The 22,035-nt window shown below is 35.1% G+C and overlaps 1 protein-coding gene across 3 annotated transcripts in view; it reads right to left on the minus strand.

Moving 5' to 3' along the window:
- Positions 1–22,035, minus strand: part of LOC150087202 (far upstream element-binding protein 1-like) — a 241,664-nt gene that overhangs the window by 170,458 nt on the left and 49,171 nt on the right. For all 3 annotated transcript variants that reach the window (XM_090373028.1, XM_090373027.1, XM_090373026.1), the window contains one exon: positions 7,167–7,296. In XM_090373028.1, coding sequence (XP_090229154.1) covers positions 7,167–7,296 — 130 coding nt within the window. The remainder of the gene's footprint in view (positions 1–7,166; positions 7,297–22,035) is intronic.

Genomic DNA, 22,035 nt, shown 5'->3' on the forward strand with positions numbered 1-22,035 from the left:
CATTTCCGGAACTATGTTTATATAAAATATTTTTATTGTCTACATATGAGGAACTCATTCCTGAAGTTATGCCGTGTATTTTTGAGACACCCTGTATATATGAGGTGTTATCAAAATGTACTGCGATTCCAATTATGGTGCGCCTTGACCTTGGTGGCTATGCAAAAGGGCATGCGCAGTACACTTCATTGAAATTGTAACACACTAATTTTTCTCGAATCACCCAGTACGGCCCATGAAACAAATCTAACTTTGAATATGGCCCCTATGTGGAAAAGGTTGCACCACTGCCATAGTTGGTAAACTGGCCTGCATACAACGATATACAGGTTTTCTGGACCAACGTTTACCAAACTGTGTTCCACAGCACTAGTGTTCCGTAAAAAAAAATCGTAATTAATAAATTAAAAAATAAAATAAATTTTGCATATTTGTAGCACACACCACTTTCGTATCATTATAATTTTTCAAATTATTTTTTCTTTCGGTTATTAATATACTGGCATAGACTAATAATCAAATAGACTGCAGAACACTTTATTCTGCAGGCTTTGCATAGAGGTAATGACATCTACGAAAAAGAAGCAATGTAGCGATTGCTCTAATATGCCATTTAGCCTGGAGTATATGGGTTGAGGGATAAGCGAACTGATATTATAACTAAACTCACTCCTTGTATAAATCTTTTTTGCTAATTATCAGTATTTTGAAATATTATTATTAAAATAAATGACCATGCATTTGTGCTTAAAAAAAAGGAACTTTAAAATGAGAAGAAAGTGTTTCTAGCAGTGCAACTGTGGTCAATTGTGGTGCAACGAACACAATATTGTCACACTTCAAAGTGAGGATGAACAATCGCAGCCTTTTGATCCCCAAAAATCCAAAGTGAAAAAACAGGAACCAACTAATAAAAGACTAAAACGAAAGTATGATGAGAGCTATTTGAATTCTGGCTTTACATGTGTTGGAAATAAAGATGCTCCTGATGCACAGTGCACAGTATGTAATAAAATATTAGCAAACGGTTCTTTGGCTCCTGCTAAACTTGTGTTTCGTAAGTGTTCCGTAAATATATTGTGAGATAGTAATAGTAGTGGCATGTGATGCAAGAAAGCAAGTGTATAAGCTTATGCAGCATCAGCTAAAAAAAAAAAGAAAAAAAAAAAAAAATCACACCATTCCCTCCAAATGCCTGTCCAGTTCCTCCTTAAATTTATTTAACCTATCAACTTCAACAATGACAGATGGAAGTTTCTTCCAGCAATTCACCACCCGCTGGCTAAAGACAAATTTTCGCACATCTATTCTACATTTGTCTTTTCTTAATTTGAATTTATGCCCCCTTAGGTTCATAATCTGAACAAGTGGAAGGATCCCATCAGAATTCAGCGTGCTCAACCCATTCAAGGCCTTATACACCTCAATCAGATCACCGCGCAGGTGCCTAGTCTTCAGCCACTGCAATTTACAGACCTTAGGCCTCTCTTGGTAAGAGGATCCCTTCACCAATCCCCTCACCAATCTTGTTGGATTCCCCTCACCAATCTTGTTGCCCTTCTCTGTACAAGCAAATCTACATCCTTCCTAAAATGAGGCCTCCAGACCTGTACACAGTACTCAAGGCCTAGATGATCCAGCAATGCATCTTTAACGAACAGAAGTTAAACTAATTGGTCTGTAATTACTCATGTCACCCTTTGATCCCCCTTTGTGAATTGGGGATACATTTTCGCATCTCCAGTCCGTGCGGACCTCCCCAAGTCCAAGGATGCTCTCATAATTATGGGTAAGGGTTTGCTTAATTGATAACTGTTTGCTAACTGGATAGATCCCATCCACCCCAGGTGCCTTTCTTATATTTAACTTCAACAATTTCTCCTCCACTTTGCTCTCAGTTATTACAAAATCATTAAGCACCCTGCTACAATTTGATAACCTTCTGAGATTAAGTGTTCTGTGACTAAAAAAAAGTTTGGGAAACGCTACTGTAGACTGTAGTTGTAAAATGTGTCCCTATATGTCGCACCATAACATCCAAAGAAGGTATTGACAATTTCCAGTTCTATAGTAAATTGTAAAAGGTAGAGAGGGAATTGAGACACTGGAAAAGCTGCACTTCAGAACACCAAGGAATGAATGCAAAAATATCGTCAACCCTTTGCAGTCCAATGTAGTGTCTCGTGTAAAATCATAAAATTTCTCTTCCAGTCCAACGTTGCAAAAACGTGCCTTTCCTGTTTTGCCAATGATAACTTGTTTTCTTGCTCTTCTGGTGTAATTATACAATTTGCTCTTCTGGTGTAATCATACAATTTGATGAGCTAACTGGATGCTTACATTCAATTGTTAACAGCTAGTGGCTGTGGTTTTTCTACATTTTTAGTGTTCACTATACATTTAACATGTGCCAGAAACAAAATGTTGAGGCATGGCATCAAGTGCAGAGGATAACATAAATTTTGTGTGTTGTTTGGTTTTTAGGAGCATTAGCAACTAAGGCCATATTACTCCGGGATATGTGGTGGTCATTCCCTGACCTGTCCGCATCCTCCGTATTTGGTGGTGACAGACTCGAACCCCGGCATAAATTTTGTCAAGACCTTTCTGATAAAGAAATTGAGAAATTGCCCAATTCAGAATTTGATTTACTTTTGTCCAATAGCAACAATGATGTTATTTTTGATCTCAACAATATATCTTGTATCAGTGATGAAGAAATTGATGACGATCTGTTGACCAATGCTGGAATGGAAAGTTGGAGACCAAGCAAAGCATACACATGTTTTGTTCTGTTTCAAATGTGGATTTCTTTAAAGTAAGTTGAGTATTCTAAAAACTGAAATTGAATATTTTCAGCTTTTTTTTGCTGATTCATTGTTGGAAGAAATTGATGGAAAGAAATAATTATGCCAACAAAACTCTTTCAAATAAGCTACTTCCTGATTGTTCTATATGGTCCGAACAGGTTTCAGTTAAAATAAATGAACTAAAGGCCTGATGCAGCCTGAGTGGTTAGGAGAGAAAATGCAGTAGAACATGCTATTTGAGTGGACCGGGGTTCAAGCCCGTGACTGCTAAATAAAATTAACATTTGTATTGATTGATTTACTGTAAACTCCACTGACCTGGTGGTCATGCTGGAGTATAAACCAGGACTTTTTTTTTTTTTTTTTGGTGTGATTATTAACCCCTTCATGGATTATCCCAAGATATCTCATTTTTAGTTTTAAAAAAGTTATTTGGAACTACATGAAATATCTCAGGATACAATAATATCCGAAGCAAACAATAATACCTCCAAATTTAGGACTTAAACTAATTTATTTATCTAATTTTATTTGTTTATTTATTTGTCTAATTTTGCATTAGACTGGTAAATCCTGAGATTTCTCAGGATTTTCTTACGCCTGGCAGCAGACAACTGGCTTTCGTCTTATTTATATTGTACAGAAATGTCAGAACAGTAGCGTGCATTCCTGTGCCGCCAGTAAGAAAAATATAATTTGCCATCCTAAATGCAGAACCACGAAAATAATTCACAAAAACAATATCAGAAAATATTTCAGTGCCTCTTGAACTGCCACCCGTAAGCGACGCTTACCTCACCTGCTCACTTGTGGCAGCCGTGTGTCAGAATGTAGTTAGTTCGCGATTACTGCTTGTGGCGGGAGGTTACTGCTTGTGCGTTCCACTTGATTTTTTAAATTTATTTATACAATGAGTAATGAAGACACTTCTTCTGGGTTTTTCTTTTAACTCAAGTGTTAATTTATTAAAAAAAATATATAATTTGCACACTTTTTGATGTACACGACATAATTCGGGATAGCCCAAATGGGTTAATTATTCCCCATGTATTTTATATGAAAAAAATTAAAAAACAGAAAACTATACAATGAGTATTCGCATTATGCATACTTTTAATCTGTAAAATTTAAAAAAGTCGATCCATTATGGCACATTTTCTGGAAAGGGGTTAAAGGAGGCGGCAAAGCAACTAAGCAAACCCTTAGCCATAATTATGAGAGCATCCTTGGACTCAGGGGAGGTTCCCACGGACTGGAGATGTGCAAATGTGTCCCCAATTCACAAAGGTGGATCGAAGGGTGACACGAGTAATTACAGACCAGTTAGTTTAACTTCTGTTCCGGGTAAAATAATGGAGTTGCTGGTTAAAGATGCATTGCAGGATCATCTAGACAAGACTGCAGCAATAATTCAAACACAGCATGGGTTTGTTAAAGGAAAGTCTTGTCTGACAAATTTGATTGGTTATTATGATGTGGTCACAAAGGAACTGGATGCAAAAAATAATTTTGATATCATACACTTCGATTTCAGGAAAGCTTTTGACACTGTTGCGCATGGAAGACTACTGTACAAATTGGAGCAGAATGGTATTAAGGGTAAGTTGCTACAATGGATAAAAGGATGGTTAAGTGGGAGAAGACAGAGGGTGGTAATCAATGGGTGCTGCTCTTCGTGGACTGATGTTATTAGTGGAGTCCCACAGGGTTCGGTGTTGGGTCCACTGTTGTTTTGTGTATTTATCAATGATATTGATGAAGGTATATCAGGCTTAATGTCGAAGTTTGCAGATGACACAAAGGTTGGCAGGGTTGTTAATGACAGTAATGGCAGTGTGCTACTGCAACAGGATCTAGATAATTTGGGCAGATGGGCTAAGAAGTGGCAACTGAAGTTCAACCTTGACAAATGCAAAGTACTGCATATGGGTAGAAGTAACCCCAGAGAAACGTACCAACTGTGTGGTACTACACTTAAGGTGGTAGAAAATGAAAAAGACCTGGGAGTAATTGTGCAGTCAGATATGAAGTTTTCTGAGCAGTGCAGACAGGCTGCTAGGGCGGGTAATGGGGTTTTGTCAATGATATATAGGAATTTTGCTAGCAGGGAAAAGGAGGTGATTGTCCCTCTGTATAAGGCAATGGTCAGGCCACGCCTTGAGTACTGCGTACAGGTCTGGAGGCCTCATTTTAGGAAGGATGTAGATTTGCTTGAGCGTGTACAGAGAAGAGCAACACGATTGGTGAGGGGAATGAAGGGATTCTCTTACCAAGAGAGGCTTAAGTTCTGCAAACTGCAGTGGCTGGAGACTAGGCACCTGCGCGGTGATCTGATTGAGGTCTATAAGGCCTTGAATGGGTTGAGCACGCTGAATTCTGATGGGATCCTTCCACTTGTTCAGATTACTAACCTACGGGGACATAAGTTCAAATTAAGAAAGGACAGATGTAGAATAGATGTGCGGAAATTTGCCTTTAGCCAGCGGGTGGTTAATTGCTGGAACAAACTTCCATCTGTCGTTGTAGAAGTTGATAGGTTAAATAAATTTAAGGAGGAACTGGACAGGCATTTGGAGGGAATGGTGTGATTTTTTTTTTTTTTTTTTTTGGCTGATGCTGCATAAGCTCCTACACTTGCTTTCTTGCATCATGTGCCACTACTACTACTACATTGCACTAAATGAAAAAATTTATACAAAGGGCGAAAAAAAAAAAAAAAAAAAGAAAGAAAGAAAGAAACAGTTCAGTATTGTGAGACATACTCCAGAAAACCAGGATTGTAATCTGGTGAATGTTTCAAGAAATACACACATTAAAATCATATAAATAATAAATATTTAAAACTTTTAAAATATTTTTAAAATCAATCAGTTTTATATATTAACTCATGTAAACTTGAAAATAGTTTTTGAAGATCTCACATTCAGTATTCTTTTTTTTTTTTTTCTTTTCATTTGGGGGAAAAAAAAAAAAAAAAAAAAAAGAATGGCAGAAATAATGCTCGACCGCAACAGGTTAATGCATCATTGCTAGACTATGATATCTGTAGATATGAGAATATGTTATCCTCTCGCTCTTCTGTAGCAATACTAGCGAAGTCTGAGCTGATAGGGAACCAGTAGCTGAGAATTAAAAAATTTTGATTTTATTTCTCATGTGTCAGTTATTACAAGAAATCTTTCGCATAAGGCCATTGAAGGCCACACCTTGAGTACTGTAATGGGTCTGGAAACCTTGTTTCAGAAAGGATATAATCTTTTGATATGGATGCAGAGAGAGCACAAAAGGGTACTCTTAACCTAGAAAGGCTTCATTTCTGCAAGCTGCAATATTTTGCAACTAGGGATTGTGAGCAGACTTGCCTGAAGTTTAAATTGAATGAATAAACTAAATACTAATGGCATTCTTACTTTTCCTCAGATAACACATGAGTGAACATAAATTTAAATTGAAGGACAGATGTGTGAAAATTTAATTTCTTTCAGAGATTAATTGTTGGAATAACCTTACAGCTGGTGCTGTGGAAAAGAATAGTTTAAATTTAAGGTAAGATTAAGATAGATTACTAGAGGAGATGGGCAAATAACATACGTAGGTCGTTATTGTTTTTTTTTTCTGATATGGTATAAGCTTGAAACCTTGCATCATTTGTCACCACATAAGGAGATGGGCAAATCACATACGTAGGTCGTTATTGTTTTTTTTTTCTGATATGGTATAAGCTTGAAACCTTGCATCATTTGTCACCACATACTAAACAATTTCAGGTCTCCTTGCAGTGGATAGTAACATTATCCGAATTTCTGATGAATGGTGAAGAATTTGATGACATACAGTCAAATGAAGTCACTGATCTGATTCCTACCCTCCAGCATTAACAGAAGAAAACCTGACAAAAAAAAAAAAAAAAAAAAAGCACTGCCTGACTGATTCCATCATCAAGTGAGATGAATAATATGGAGCCAAAAACATTGAGTGTGAGAAATAGTATACCTGAGATTTATACATTGGCTCAAAGGAAAATGCATGGAATGAACAAATAAGCTACATTAAAAAAAAAAATAAATAAAAACTTGCTAATAACAAAACAGTTCCTGCAATTCTTACATGACCAACTGAGCATCTACCAGCACATGTTCAGGTATTATTTGAGTTTCGGTATCTTCCAAGTGCATATGCAAATAAACAGTGCACGAAATTCTATGTCAACATCCCAAATCTGGTACTAAAATTTTAAATTATTGCATGCTCGTTAGTTGTGTGGAACAAAAAGCATAATTAGAACAGAACACTGACATACAAATAATGAGTTTTTCTGAAAAACAAAACTTATAAATTTGAAAACATTTAACTTACGCAACAGCCTGTCGTGAGCCCGTCAAGGTGCATGCTCTATCCGGAGCTCCCCCACTGTCTGGTGCCATCTGAACTTTGCAACCAGAGTCAGCCTGTAACCGAGTAATCTGCTCACCTCCACGACCAATTACTAAAAATTAAAATATTTTGTTCAACGCTATACATTGACATTTTTTCATATATATTTTCATAGGCAAACCATATATGAACTTTTCAAACATTATTAAACATTCATTTTTATTGTCACCCCTTAAAACATGATTAACAACGAATAGAAAATATTTTATAATTTAAATACATTAACAATTACGGGACGTGAGTAGAAATGTCTTTCAAGCCACGAACAGCTTCATTGTCATAGCTTGAAAGACAGACACTACGAATGATAAACATTTAAGGAAAATTATAAAAAACTTAAACCATGTGTAAAATTTTTATTCTGAAAGACTTAGCTTGTACAGAAATCTTGTAATCATTTTGTAAAGCGTGCCTTCTTCCTTCCTTCCTCAATACAGATTCACAAACAGAAAAACATAGTACAGGCAGCAGTAACACTATTTAATAAAAGCAAGGACTGGTCCCATACAATTAAAGCAGAACCACTTACACCTATAAAAATACTTTTGTTTATTGAAACTGCCCATAGTTTATCAGTGACTGGATTTAGGTCCAAGTTCCTTTTCTTTCCATTTTCCTAATACATTTGTGGTAATATAGGATTAAGTATAAACCAGTGGATCTCGAGAAATGAATGAAACAATACTTTACCACACTGGCCAGACCAGCTGCAGCCAGTATCAGCGGGTCTCACACTATGCCTCAAAGACAGCTACAAATAGCTTAGAAAAAGATGTTCCATAAACTAAAAAGTAAGAACCTTAAAAAGCAAATGTATGAAAAATATCTGTATTCTACACTCAGCTGTCAAGATTAATATGAAACTAAGCTGTTTACAGTCTTTGCTTGGGTTCAAACTCCTACATGATTCTCTCAAATTAAGCTTTGAGAAGGTTTAATTAAAATTCTGAATCCAATGAAAGCACATTGGATTCATCTATCCTTAAGAAAAGATGGATGATAAACAACTGTAATAAGTAAGATCTCCCTCTCAATATAATTCTTGATATTTTGCTTATGTAGAAAAGCCTAAAATTATGTGCCTAAAACAGTGAACCTTATGAGCTCAATGTTTCTTATAACAAAGAAATGGAAAAACAAAGTTTACCTGAATTTTATTAAAACTTAATGTACTCTTTAATTCATTAGTCTTGTACATTGAAACTGCTCTAAATTATTTCAATTCACTTAAGCACATTTCACCGTTCATATGATATGGCTTTTCAAAATACACTATTGTTCTAGATACTCTATAATCAGTAATTATACAAGTTTTCAGTTTTTACGACTGCATTGTTGTTAGCCCTAGAGGTCTGAATGTTAAGTCCCTGAATATAAAAACACAATGAATAGAAAATTAAGCACAAAAGCTGAATGGAAGCTGAAGCTGAACAAGCTCTGTGCTTGTTCCATTCAGCACAAAAGCTGAATGGAACAAGCACAGAGAATAAAATAATAAACAGCAGAACTTTTATTAGAGTACTAAACCTTTCCTGTAAAATATTAAGTTGCAAAGTTTTTAATACATGAATTGATTTTGCAAGTGTTTCAGCATTACTAAGTAGTGCCTGAACATATTCATTCAGTTTTTATAATATTAAGCTAAATAAGCTTATCAGGATATGCCATCAGGAATATTTGCGTTATATTCTGAAGAAGTTTATTTTTTGGACAGCAAGTTTTGGATAAATACAACAAATTTCCTCCATGATTGTTGATGTAGACAGTTTGGTAAAGTTTAAAGTGGAACTATTTTATATATACACACACATGGGGGGGGGGGGGGATGTACCGGGTATCCAAGTATTCATTATCAGAGTCCCAGATTTGAAAATATTAAAGAATTAAAGGAAACCCTTGAGAAAATTAACCAGGCACTTGAATAGTTTTGCGAGAACTACCCTCTTCATGACCGTGCAACAAAAGTTAAGCTTTTGTTGTTTTTTTTAAACACACTTTGCACACTTAACTTTGCACAAAAGTTAAGTGTGCAAAGTTAAAGACAAATGCTACAACGCAGTTTTATCTGAAAAAATACATCAAAGAAAACAAACAACTTTGGATTCATTATTTATTCGTAAACCTAAAAAATAGTGTAACTTCAAATATTTTACATTGTTCAATATATGAGTATAATAAAAAATGTCTTATTTTTTTGCAATGGGACAATAACTGGATGGGAGGGATTTGTCACCCTTTTTAGGAACTGGCTGGATATGAGTAAATTTCCAAGCAGAAGGAAAAACACCTTTGGAATAAGAAAGTGAAAAAAGGCGGCAAGGAACAGGAGTAAGTTCAGGAGCACAAGTTTTGAGAACAAATCGAGAAATACCATCAGGACCTGGAACTTTCTTAGCATCAAGATTCGTCAAAATCCTTTTGACGGAAGACCACAGGAGGCAGTGAATGGGGCATGTTGGGAGGTGTTTTAACAAGATCATTAATATACGAGTTGGAAGAAAAATGGGATGCTAGCAGGTCAGCTTTATCCTTGGCCGAAGTACAACAGGACCATCTGGTTTTGACAGAGGTGGGAGCAGAGATGGGCAACAGTCGCAGCCAATAGCTTTGGCAACAGACCAGAATGCTCAGCTACCATTAAGGCAAGAAGCAAGTTTTCTACCCTTAGCCTGTTCAAACTCTAGTTTGGACTGATTAATAACTGCTTTACAATTGTTGCGAGCTTTGGTGTAGGCAGAAAATGACACTGAAGAATTGGAAACAAGCCAATTACGATATGCAACGTTCTTCTCTTGAACAGCCTAAGCACATTTATTGGAAAACCAAGGTTTAGATAAAGGACGAGATTTTAAAGTGGAGTATGGAATAAAGGATTCCATTCCTACCGGAAACAATCCTAAATGAACAATCTGTGCAAGGTCAGTAGTAATTGCAAAAGCCTCAGCATCTCAACCAGCTAGGTCAGTGAGACTAGAAAACAGAAGCCAGCTGGAGTTGTGAACATTAAAATCACCAAGGAAAATTACCTCACTGTTAGGAAAGTTGGACTGGAGAAAGTTGGGTTGCAAAGAGAGGAAGTCAAAGAGCTCCAAGTGATTAGTGGAGTTGGGAGAACGGTAGAGACAACAGATTAATTTGACACAATGAGATAGAGAGATTTTAAGCCAGAGGAGATTCCAAATTACCAAGTCTGTGAGTTTGAATTTGTAGAGGAATAAGAAAAATTTACCTCGATATGATACGTAAAAACACCTTGTATGGTATTCTCCAGAAATTAAAGTGAATAAAAGATTAACACAAAATGATTACAGTAAAAAAAAAAAAAAAAAAAAACACAATTGAAAACAAGCAATTCAAAAGAGCAATTAAAAAATTAATGTTTAACATAAATTTTGAAAAATGACTTTCCTTCCTGAAGCAGAGTGCTTTTTGATCATATGTTGTGATCACAGGAATGGAAATTACAGAGTATATGAGCTTGAATCTTAAATAGAGATTGTTATAGACGAACGTTAATAGAATTCTCACGTAATTTAATTTCAACGGTTTCTGCAATTGAGTCTTGTATAATTACATTGGACACTAGGTATTTTGGCCTTGTTAAATCAAAATGTATGGTTTTCTTTTAACGGCATGGAAGGCTAATTCAGACTCTGTTGAATGAGAAGCACGCACTGAGGACGTGCAGTGCTATTTTACTTGATAATTCAGGGGGAACTGTTTAGATCTTTGGTAATACGAGTCACAATCACTGCAAGAAATGTATACCAAGTTATTTATTTGTGTCACAAAAGAAGAAAGAACTGAGCGATTGTTCAGTATAGCGTGTAATTTCTGTATTGGTCTGGCCACAATTTTAAATTTGGTATCTTTAAAGAATCTATTAAGCTGCTTCTGCCACTGTTCAACATATGGGACAGAAAAGTATTTTTTGATATTACTATTGTTGGTTGGTTGTAGTTTTTTGTATCCTATCCTTAACTTGTAGCCTAATTTGGCTGGCCTGAGGCAGCCAAGTGAACAGGAGTGTGGGTGTAGTGCTCTATGGGCAGACTGGGTTCGAGCCAGTGACTGCTAAATACGATAAATTTTTGTGTTGATGATCTGTTGCAGCAGTTCCCAATCTTTTTTTCCCCTCGTGAACCCCTTTCAACATATTTTTTATCGTGGATCCCTAAGATTATATCCTCTGAAATCGTATAATAGTTCTGCATTTTTATTATAAAATAATTTTAGTACTACGTGTTTATAGGTGATAACGCATAATAATGTAAAATTATTATTACGTAGTAGTAGTGGCATGGGATGCAAGAAAGCATGTGTATGAGCTTATGCAGCATCAGCCAAAAAAAAAAAAAAAAACCCACACCATTCCCTCCAAATGCCTGTCCAGTTCCTCCTTAAATTTATTCAACCTATCAACTTCCACAACGACAGATGGAAGTTTGTTCCAGCAATTAACCACCCAGTGGCTAAAGGCAAATTTCCGCACATCTATTCTTCATCTGTCTTTTCTTAATTTGAATTTGTCCCCTTAGGTTCGTAATCTGAACAAGTGGAAGGATCCCATCAGAATTCAGCGTGCTCAACCCATTCAAGGCCTTATATACCTCAATCAGATCACCGCGCAGGTGCCTAGTCTCCAGCCACTGCAATTTGCAGAACTTAAGCCTCTCTTGGTAAGAGGATCCCTTCATTCCCCTCACCAATCTTGTAGCCCTTCTCTGTACACGCTCAAGTAAATCTACATCCTTCCTAAAATGAGGCCTCCAGACCTGTACGCAGTACTCAAGGCGTGGCCTGACCGTTGCCTTACACAGAGGGATAATCACCTTTTCCCTGCTAGCAAAATTCCTATATATCATTGACAAAACCCCATGACCTGCCCTGGCAGCCTGTCTGCATTGCTCAGAAAATTTCATATCTGTCTGCACAATTACTCCCAGGTCTTTTTCATTTTCTACTACCTTAAGTGTAGTACCACACAGTTGGTACGTTTCTCTGGGGTTACTTCTACCCATATGCAGTACTTTGCATTTGTCAAGGTTAAACTTCAGTTGCCACTTCTTAGCCCATCTGCCCAAATTATCTAGATCCTGTTGCAGTAACACACTGCCACTGCTGTCATTAACAACCCTGCCAACCTTTTGTATCATCTGCAAACTTTGACATTAAGCCTGATATACCTTCATCAATATCATTGATAAATATACAAAACAACAGTGGACACAACACCGAACCTTGTGGGACTCCACTAATAACATTAGTCCAAGAAGAGCAGCACCCATTGATTACCACCCTCTGTCTTCTCCCACTTAACCATCCTTTTATCCATTGTATCAACTTACCCTTAATACCATTCTGCTCCAATTTGTAAAATAGTCTTTCATGCGCAACAGTGTCAAAAGCTTTCCTGAAATCCAAATATATGATATCAAAATTATTTTTTGCATCCAGTTCCTTTGTAACCACATCATAATATCCTATCAAATTTGTCAGACAAGACAAATTTGATAACAAACCCATGCTGTGTCTGAATTATTGCTGCAGTCTTGTCTAGATGATCCTGCAAAACATCTTTAACCAGTGACTCCATTATTTTACCCGGAACAGAAGTTAAACTAACTGGTCTGTAATTACTTGTGTCACCCTTCGATCCCCCTTTGTGAATTAGGGATACATCTCCAGTCCGTGGGAACCTCCCCTGAGTCCAAGGATGCTCTCATAATTATGGCTAAGGGTTTGCTTAGTTGCTTTGCCGCCTCCTTTAATATAACTGGATAGATCCCATCCACCCCAGGTGCTTTTCTTATGTTTAACTTCAACAATTTCTCCTCCACTTGGCTCTCAGTTATTACAAAATCATTAAGTACCCTGCTACAATTTGATAACCTTCTGCCATTTTCAAACCTTAATAATTCCTCACGTGTGAATGTAGCTGCAAAATACTCATTCAGTTTGTTTGCTATCTGAGCAGGATCATTAACAGTCAAACCATCGATGTCAAGTGGACCAATCAGATTCATCCCCTTCCTTTTAGAGTTTATATAAGTAAAGAAATCCTTGCTGTTTTTCTTATCTTTTGCCAAAGATTTCTCGTAATCTGCCTTCGCCTGCCTAACCTCCTTTGTGACCTGGTTACAGACTAGCTTATATCTATCATAGGCTTCTGTGTCACGTGTTAATTTATATGTATCCCATGCATTTTTCTTCTCCGCTATATGTCTCATTAGTTAATTTGTTATCCATTTAGGCCTAAAACTTGAACAATATTTCTTAGATGGTATGTAAAGCCTAGTAGCTTCCAAGATAAGTTCTTTGAATGTTTCCCATTTTGAATTTAATGTTGGTAACATCGTCAGTTGATCCCACTGTACATAATTTAAAAATTGTCTGAGACCGCTGTAGTCACCTTTACGGAAGCAAAAACCCTTTCCTTTACCCCTGATGGCAATTATGTCTTTAAGTAAATCCCACATCAGTACTGTGATCACTGCCACCTAGTGGTTCCTTTATCTGCAAATTCTTAATACACGAATGATCACTGCTGACAACCAGATCAAGAGTATTACTCTCTCTGGTTGCCTCTCGAACATGCTGCTGCAGAAAACAATCATCCAATAAATCCACAAAAGTCTGACTAGCGTGTGAGTGACCAACCCACAAGTTCCAGTCAATATCTGGGAAGTTAAAATCCCCCCATTATAAGACATTCTGATTTACTGGCCCACTCCATTTCTCTGTATAACTGTTCATTGTAGTCATTAGGCCTATAACACACTCCTACTCTTATTTTTGCTTTCGCAGTGCTTATATCACACCAAACTGACAACAGTGTACTCTTCATGATGAAATTTTATCTTTTGATTTTATGTTTTTCTTAATTAACAGCATAACACCTCCTTCCTTTCTATCCTTTCTGTACACACTGTACTTCCCAAATTCCAGTTCTGCATTCCTGTGTGACACCACGTCTCTGCTATCCCAACAATATCCGCCTTAGATGCTTTGACCAACACTTCAAATTCATCAAATTAATTTACTATACTTCTAGCATTGGTATACATGCAAGCATACATGCTCCTATTCCTAGTTACCCTAACACATCCCATATACCCACCTATTTCAGGATGACTGCCATTTGTCACTGAAATCCCCAACACCCCTTGCTCCAGGTCGCTACTTATTCTAATAGTATCTATACATAACAATGGTCTTTGGGAATGGAAAAAAATTTAGTATGGAAAACATATTTAGTTAACACTACATATTGTAAGATAATTAACAAATAAGGAATTATGGAAGATGTGATTTATTTACTTTATATTTAAATTTTATCTTTATTGTTTATATTTTGCAGTTTACAAAAATATACCTATGTAAATCTAAGCAGATGCCATAATAGAATTTTTAGTGCGATCCCCTGGAACACTAGGGCGAACCCCAGGGGATTGCAAACCACCAATGGGGAACCGATGATCTACTGTAAACTCCACTGACCTGGTGGTCAAGCCAGAGTATACAGAACTTTTTTTTTTTTTTTTTTTTTTTCCATTATAGCAAGAGGCAAGAGGGGTAACTCCTGTTTACAAATCTGCTGGTTAATATCTGCATTTCTGAGTCTGAAGCACATTCTGTCATTGAATTGGGAAACTGATTAAAGATAATAGATCTTTTGTAAGTGAACGGATGATGGCTATTATAATGTAATAGCATACCAGTGTTTGTTGGTTTAAAATAATGTTAAATTGAATTTTATTCATGTCACGAGTAGGCATGAAATTTAGAAAATTTTTTACTTAGTATCCATATTTTCTCTTTCCAATGTAAAATTGAGTCTAGGATAAATATTATTAAATGAATGTAAAATGTCTTGAATAGTGCTACTATCAGTAATAACCAGACATTGTCTAAATACCTCTCGTAGCATGTGATATGGGAAAGAAGAGGCATCAAGTGTATACACTCAATCGTTGAGATATTTTGAATATACTGATGTTTTTTGAATTTTTAATTAATTTTTGAATTGTTTTCAATTGACTTTTTACTGTAATCATTTCGATTGCTGGAGAGTATCATATGGAAGTGTTCTACGTATCATATTGAAATAAATTTCTCTTATTTTTCTAAAAATGTATTAATTTGTTGAAGTTGCACTTGCTTAACTGTTTTGCTATACAATTCAACATGACTAGCCATAGTCAGTCTGTGTATTTCTAGTGTAAACTGCATGTGATATTTTGGTGAATAATCCTAACTGGGCTGTTATTGTAAGAGTGAAGTTTTCTATTTAATATTATTTTTCCTTTAAAATGAAATGCCAGAAAAGCATTAGTGATTGGCTTTACAAAAAAATTACAAAATCATTAGTCAGAAATTCTAGTAGTGAAAATAATGGTTTAAATGCTGAAAGTGCAGATTACAATAATTTTGGTGATGAAAACATCTTAAACATTTAATCATCTGAAAATGTATCCACAATGGAACAAGATTTAAGTGATTGTAAAAAATTTAGTACCAGATTGTTGGACTTTCGAGTAGGCACAATTCCCCCTCCCCAGAAATAATGACTTCATAATTAAAAGCAAAAAACTTGACTGTTCCCACTATACAAATTACATCACATTTGGGAATCACTGGAGGAAAATCTTTGCACATTTCTTTAGAATGTGCAAATGAGTGCTATTAAAGCATCTGGAACTGATAAAGAAGTTCAGCAAGACAAAGAAAAAATATGAAAGAACATTTACAGAAAAAAAAATATAGCTAAAGGTAACCCTCATATAAAACGGTAGTTAGTTCCTACAAAATCTCGTGTAATGCGAAACTGTTATACAGAACTAAGAACCAGTACAAAAAGGGGGGTTACGTTCCAAAAGCTAACAAAAATACACCTTTTTTTTTAACCTTACACTTACGTCTTAGCCTTACAAACTGTGATACTTATATGTCAAATAATGTACATTCATTTAATTTTCTTCCTCTTCATCACTACTAAGCAATCTCTTCTGCAGCATCTAGATTTCGTGTACCTTCTACTCTCTTTAAAAGTCACGAACTGCACGCTTCGAAGTAAAATTTTTTATGGTCTCAAACAAACACAAGTTCAACAGCACGGAACCTAACCCAGGGATCTCCCAACAAAATACAGTAAACCCCCACTATTCGCGGTCGCTGATTTAATATAAAATGAAAGCTAAAAAAAATGTGAATTTTAAAGCGCTGTGAACATTTTCCGCCATAAAAAACATGGGGGTGGCTAAAATCATCTTTCCCGGTCAAAACAGTGCTCAGTGGGTGGTGGGGGGGGGGGGGGAGAAGGATGACAAAATCGCGAGCGTGTATATTTCCCACTAATCCTTGTTCAGTATGTGTTATGCGCTTGTCAAGAATGGTTTCATTGTTTGCTTTTAAATGCTTATAAATTGAATAAATTTATTAATTTATAAATTAATATGCTTACAAAAGTGAAAAAAAATTACCATTTTGCAGTGTGTTAGTGAAAACAGACTTTTTCGAGTGTGTTAACGGAAGAAAGTGACTTTATTGTGGACAAGCTCTTTTCTAACCCCTACAAAAATATGGCTACAAATAACAAGGGAATTGTGAAAAGATCAAAGGCGGCAATGACGTTAGCAAGTAAAATTGAGTTATTAGACAAAATTTCTAATGGTGAAAGTGTCTCGTTAGTGGCAAAACATTATAAAATCAATGAGTCGATGGTACGATCAATCAAGAAGTCGAAAGAAAAAAAATCTGCCAGTGTCCATGAAAACGCGCTAATTGCTTCAAAAATTTGCGCCATTTCTAAGGAACGTAACTCTTGATGTTAAATTTTTAAAAATGGAAAAGGCTTTAAATCTGTGGATAGAAGACCGAACTAAAAAAAATCCCGTTAAGTTCACTCATCATTCATGAAAAGGCAAAACACCTTTATCAACGCTTTAGTGAAACTAGCGACAGCACTGGTGAGATAAGTTTTATAGCAAAGGCACTGGTTCAAAAGATTTGTTTGAAATTTCTAATAAATATCACATTTAACATTTAATATTAAATTGGAGTTTATTTTCATTTCGACGTCTTATGCTTGTATTTCATATGTACATAGTCATATTATGAAGGTACATATAATACATACATAGACAAAATTTTAGACTAATTTTTCTTATATATTTCATACTTTGGAACGGAACCCCTTTATTACTATGGGAACCATAACTCAGTATTCTCGACATTTCTAAGGAATGTAACCCCCGCGAATAGCGTGGGTTTACTGTACAGTGGACCCCGCTTAGATATAAAGCACAAATTTAACTTTATTACCTTACCAAAACTTTACTACCTTATTTATTAACAAGTTAAATGATACGTGAAAATTGGAAGAATATTTGAGTTAACAAAACTGAAATTAAATTTACGCTTACGTACATAGCTTAATTAATACGTACTGAAATATGTACGTACTAACTAATTGATATTTCTATTCACTGACTTTCTTTTTTTTTTTTGGTTGTAAAATTTAAAACAGTAAAAATGATAAGCAATTAATAACAAAGAACACGGCTCGCAAAAGTGAGATACGAAGTAATGAGTTCCTTAAAATTTATTTATTTTTTTATATGATTTAATTTTTCATGGAAGGGAAAACACATTTCACCATAATAACATAAAAACGCACAGAATTCCACCAATCGGTACTATAGCAAATGCAAGAAGATAAAGTTTACTACCCGTTTATAATTGATTACAGTAACAGAAAAGCCCAATACAGGCATACCTCGATTAACGAATAGGATGCGTTCCACGAAATTACTTCGTTAAGCGAAACTTCGTTTTCAGAGGTAAAAATACTATGGCCAGAATAGGGATACGTTCCTACGTAAAGAAAATGAAAAGCTTTTTTTCGAACAAAGAAAAGTTTTATTAAATAAACAGTCAACTTACATACAAAGTGAAATCACATTTTAAAATATGAGGTTAAAGTTGATTGTTTATGCTTTTTTTCTCTTTCATTTAACAATTGCCTATACGGAGTTATTGCATTTAACACTGATCGCTTAACTATAACACTTCTTCCTAAATCGGGATCATTTTCACTAAAAAAATTTAAAACGTTTTCAATGTCATTTAAGCACCTTTTTAAATCTCCTGTTAATTTTACACTATGAATCCTGGCCCGTTTTTTAAATTTCTCGAACCAACCACGAGAAGCCCCAAAGGTTTCCGTAATTTCTTCAGTTTGTTTAGATTTCAGGTGATTAAACAAAAATAATGCTTTTTCTTGAATCACCATTTGACTTAAAGGCATATGACGTTGTGACATATCATCTATCCACAAACTTAACATTTTCTCCATTTTTTTCTAAATTTGGATTCCTTAAGCGAGTTAATTTTGCCGCTGTAACATCTGTACAATTCTGAGCAGACTGTTTTATTTTTTCTGATTGACTTAGTATGGTTGTTAAAGTTGATTGCGCTAATCCTAAAGAATGTGCCACATCGGATTTTCTTTCGCCGCTTTTAACACGTCGTACGATATTTAGTTTAGTTTCCAAAGAAATTGCTTTTCTTTTCTTTGATTCTGACATTTTAATTAACTAAAACAAAAATATTTCTATTAAAATTTACAAAATCTACGTTATGTAATGCTATAAAGAACCTACGTCGATTATTGCAATGCGCCACACTGAAACAACGTCAATCATGTAAACAACAACTAAATTACGCGATTGACACGCAAAACTGTTATAACAGACATGCCCGCAGCTCGGGAGCACTCGGGAATACGTAACGAGTCGCCGTCAGTCACCAATCGGATGATTGTCGGGCGTTGGCCTTAAATTGGAATATTTTTTTATGTTAAATGGGGCTTGAAATTGCGGACTTCGTTATATCGAGGCTTCGTTATCAGAGGTAACGTTAACCGAGGTATGCCTGTATACCAGAAATTGTTTTTATTGTTTTATGGTGTGCTTTGGAAAAATATCACGAAGGCGATAAACAACTAGTGAGTCAACAGCAGGGATTCACAAAAAGGAATGGAAATGTTGAAAATTACATCTAACATAATAGCAGGGTTCTCCCAGCACAAAACTCAAAAATACCACGTTACGTGAGGTTTCCCAAAATTCTAAAACTGTGTTAAATAAATACCGTGTTGTGCAAGGAGTGCCACAATTGTCAAACTGTGTTGTAGAAGTACCGTGTTATATAGGGGTTGCCTGTATAACATTGCAGCTTAGTAAAAAGAAACTGACAAATGTCAGATAGGGAGGACAAAGTAGAGCTATAAATTAATAATGAAATCAATTTAGAGAACTGCTTACATTCTTAATTTTTGGCCATCAGAATCAGAGCATACTACTGAATTAATCAAGAAAACAAATTTTTAGTAAAATCGTTGAAAATGATTCAAAGATTTGTATTATTATTGATGAAGCTCCTACAATTTCAGCTAAAACTATGCAATAATTCTTATTAAATGTAAATCACAAGATTCTTTACCAACGATTTTTCTTGATTTAGTGGAATTAGAATTGACAAAAGCAGAAATTACTTATAATGCTTTGAGAAATTTGTTAGCCAATACAGGTTTTGACACAGAATATTTAAATAAAAATTTAATCGGATTTTGTTCTCATGTCACAAGCCCCAAACTTGGACATAAATCTGGAGTTGCTACAAGACTGTCCAAACATTATAATTTGGAACTGTTTGGATCATCGGCTATAACTGCCTTTAGATGCTATAATTGATATCAATGAAATAAAGCCATTTTAAGATTTTTTTGGAGAAGATTTATGCAATATTTCATCAGTCAAATAAAAGTCAGAACTTAAAGTTTCTGATGAACTATACACTGAATTCATGAAAACAGGATATGCTTTTGGTCCACAATGGGATTCTTGTAGCCTTAGATCCGTCAAAGCAGTCTGGAGAGCTTATCCAGTGCTTAATATTTACTTTTAAAACTAAGAAATTTTCTGGAATGGAAAAAAGATTGAAAAACAAAGAATTTTAAAAGACCTGACATTAATGATTGACATTTTGGATGAACTTGCGTTTTTATTAAATGCGCAGCATGCAAGACAAAATAAGCTAATCAAATGAACAATTCATATTTTTCAGGTTGTTCTGATATTCACGAAAATAAAATTAACAAAAAATTAGAAAGTGAAGCCTTAAATGCATAGATAAAGATAATAATCTCATTGCTGAGAGACAAAGTCATAGAGTGCATTATTTAAAAAAATGAAGGCAAGATTATTAAACGAGAATCACATTAAATAAATATAATTTAGTTCATTCTAGCAGTACATGTAAAATAGTTGAATTATCAATGTTATTTAAGCCCTTTCATGGAATTCTGAAGAAGTCAGGTTACCTTGGAAACCTGGAGAAGAAAAGTGCATGAATTAATAAATTCAAATGAATAAATAATTAATAACTTCATAAAATTTGTAGTCGATTTAGATGATTTCAGTGCCTATGTAGAGAATAGCATTCAATAAAAAAAAAATCTTCCTGACCCAGAAACAATAAAGAAAGCAAAGCAAATTATGAACACAACTGCAATTAGTTCTGTAGAAGCAGAAAGCTTTTTCATTGATGAAGATTATACGTAGTGATAAAATGATGAATTTAACAATTTAAACATATACAGGCATACCTCGAATAACGAATAGGATGCGTTCCACGAAATTACTTCGTTAAGCGAAACTTCGTTTTCAGAGGTAAAAATACTATGGCCAAAATAGGGATACGTTCCTACTTAAAGAAAATGAAAAGCTTTTTTTCGAACAAAGAAAAGTTTTATTAAATAAACAGTCAACTTACATACAAAGTGAAATCACATTTTAAAATATGAGTCTAAAGTTGATTGTTTATGCTCTTTTTCTCTTTCATTTAACATTTGCCTATACTGAGTTATTGCATTTAACACTGATCGCTTAACAGTAACACTTCTTCCTAAATCAGGATCATTTTCACTAAAAAAATTTAAAATGTTTTCAATGTCATTTAAGCACCTTTTTAAATCTTTGGTTGTTAACACTTTTTCGGCAGGAACTTCTTTAACTTCGTCTTCATTATCTTTGTCTTCGTTGCTAACAAGGTTTTCTAAATCTTCCACTGAAAAACGATCATTTTCTGCATTCAATAAATTTCTAACATCCCCTTCATCGACATTTTCGAAACCTATTGATTGAGCCATCTGGATAACTTCATTTCTAATTTCTTGGATGTTAATTTCTTCTTCTAGTACAACTTCTGGCCATATTTTGCGCCAAACTCCATTTAAGCATTTCTTAGTGACTTCTTTCCAAGAACTATCAATGTTTTCAATTGCGTTTTTAATGGTGTAGTTTTTCAAAAATTTTTAACTGTCATTTCCTCTTTATCCTCTAGATCAGTTACACTGCTTAATGTTCAACGCAGATAATAAGCTTTAAATGATGCTATTACTCCCTGATCCAATGGTTGAATCAGGGAAGTTGTGTTTGCTGGAAGAAACACAACTTTGACAGGAATGCATGTGTCCAACGTGTTAAGATCAGTAGGATGTCCCGGAGCATTGTCTAACAACAAAAGAACTTTTTCTTCAAAGTTGTTTTTTTTTTGACAATACCGTTTTACTTCAGGACAAAAGTGGTTAACAAACCAATCAGTAAATAACTCCTTGGTAACCCACGCTTTTCTATTTGCTTTCCATATTACAGGTAAATTCATTTTTATGTTACCTTTTAACGCCCTCGGATTTTCTGAATGGTAAACTAATAACAATTTTAATTTA

Source organism: Mastigoproctus giganteus, chromosome 4, assembly GCF_048544385.1.
Source record: "Mastigoproctus giganteus isolate SK-2022 chromosome 4, ASM4854438v1, whole genome shotgun sequence".
Classification (NCBI taxonomy): Eukaryota; Metazoa; Arthropoda; class Arachnida; order Uropygi; family Thelyphonidae; genus Mastigoproctus; species Mastigoproctus giganteus.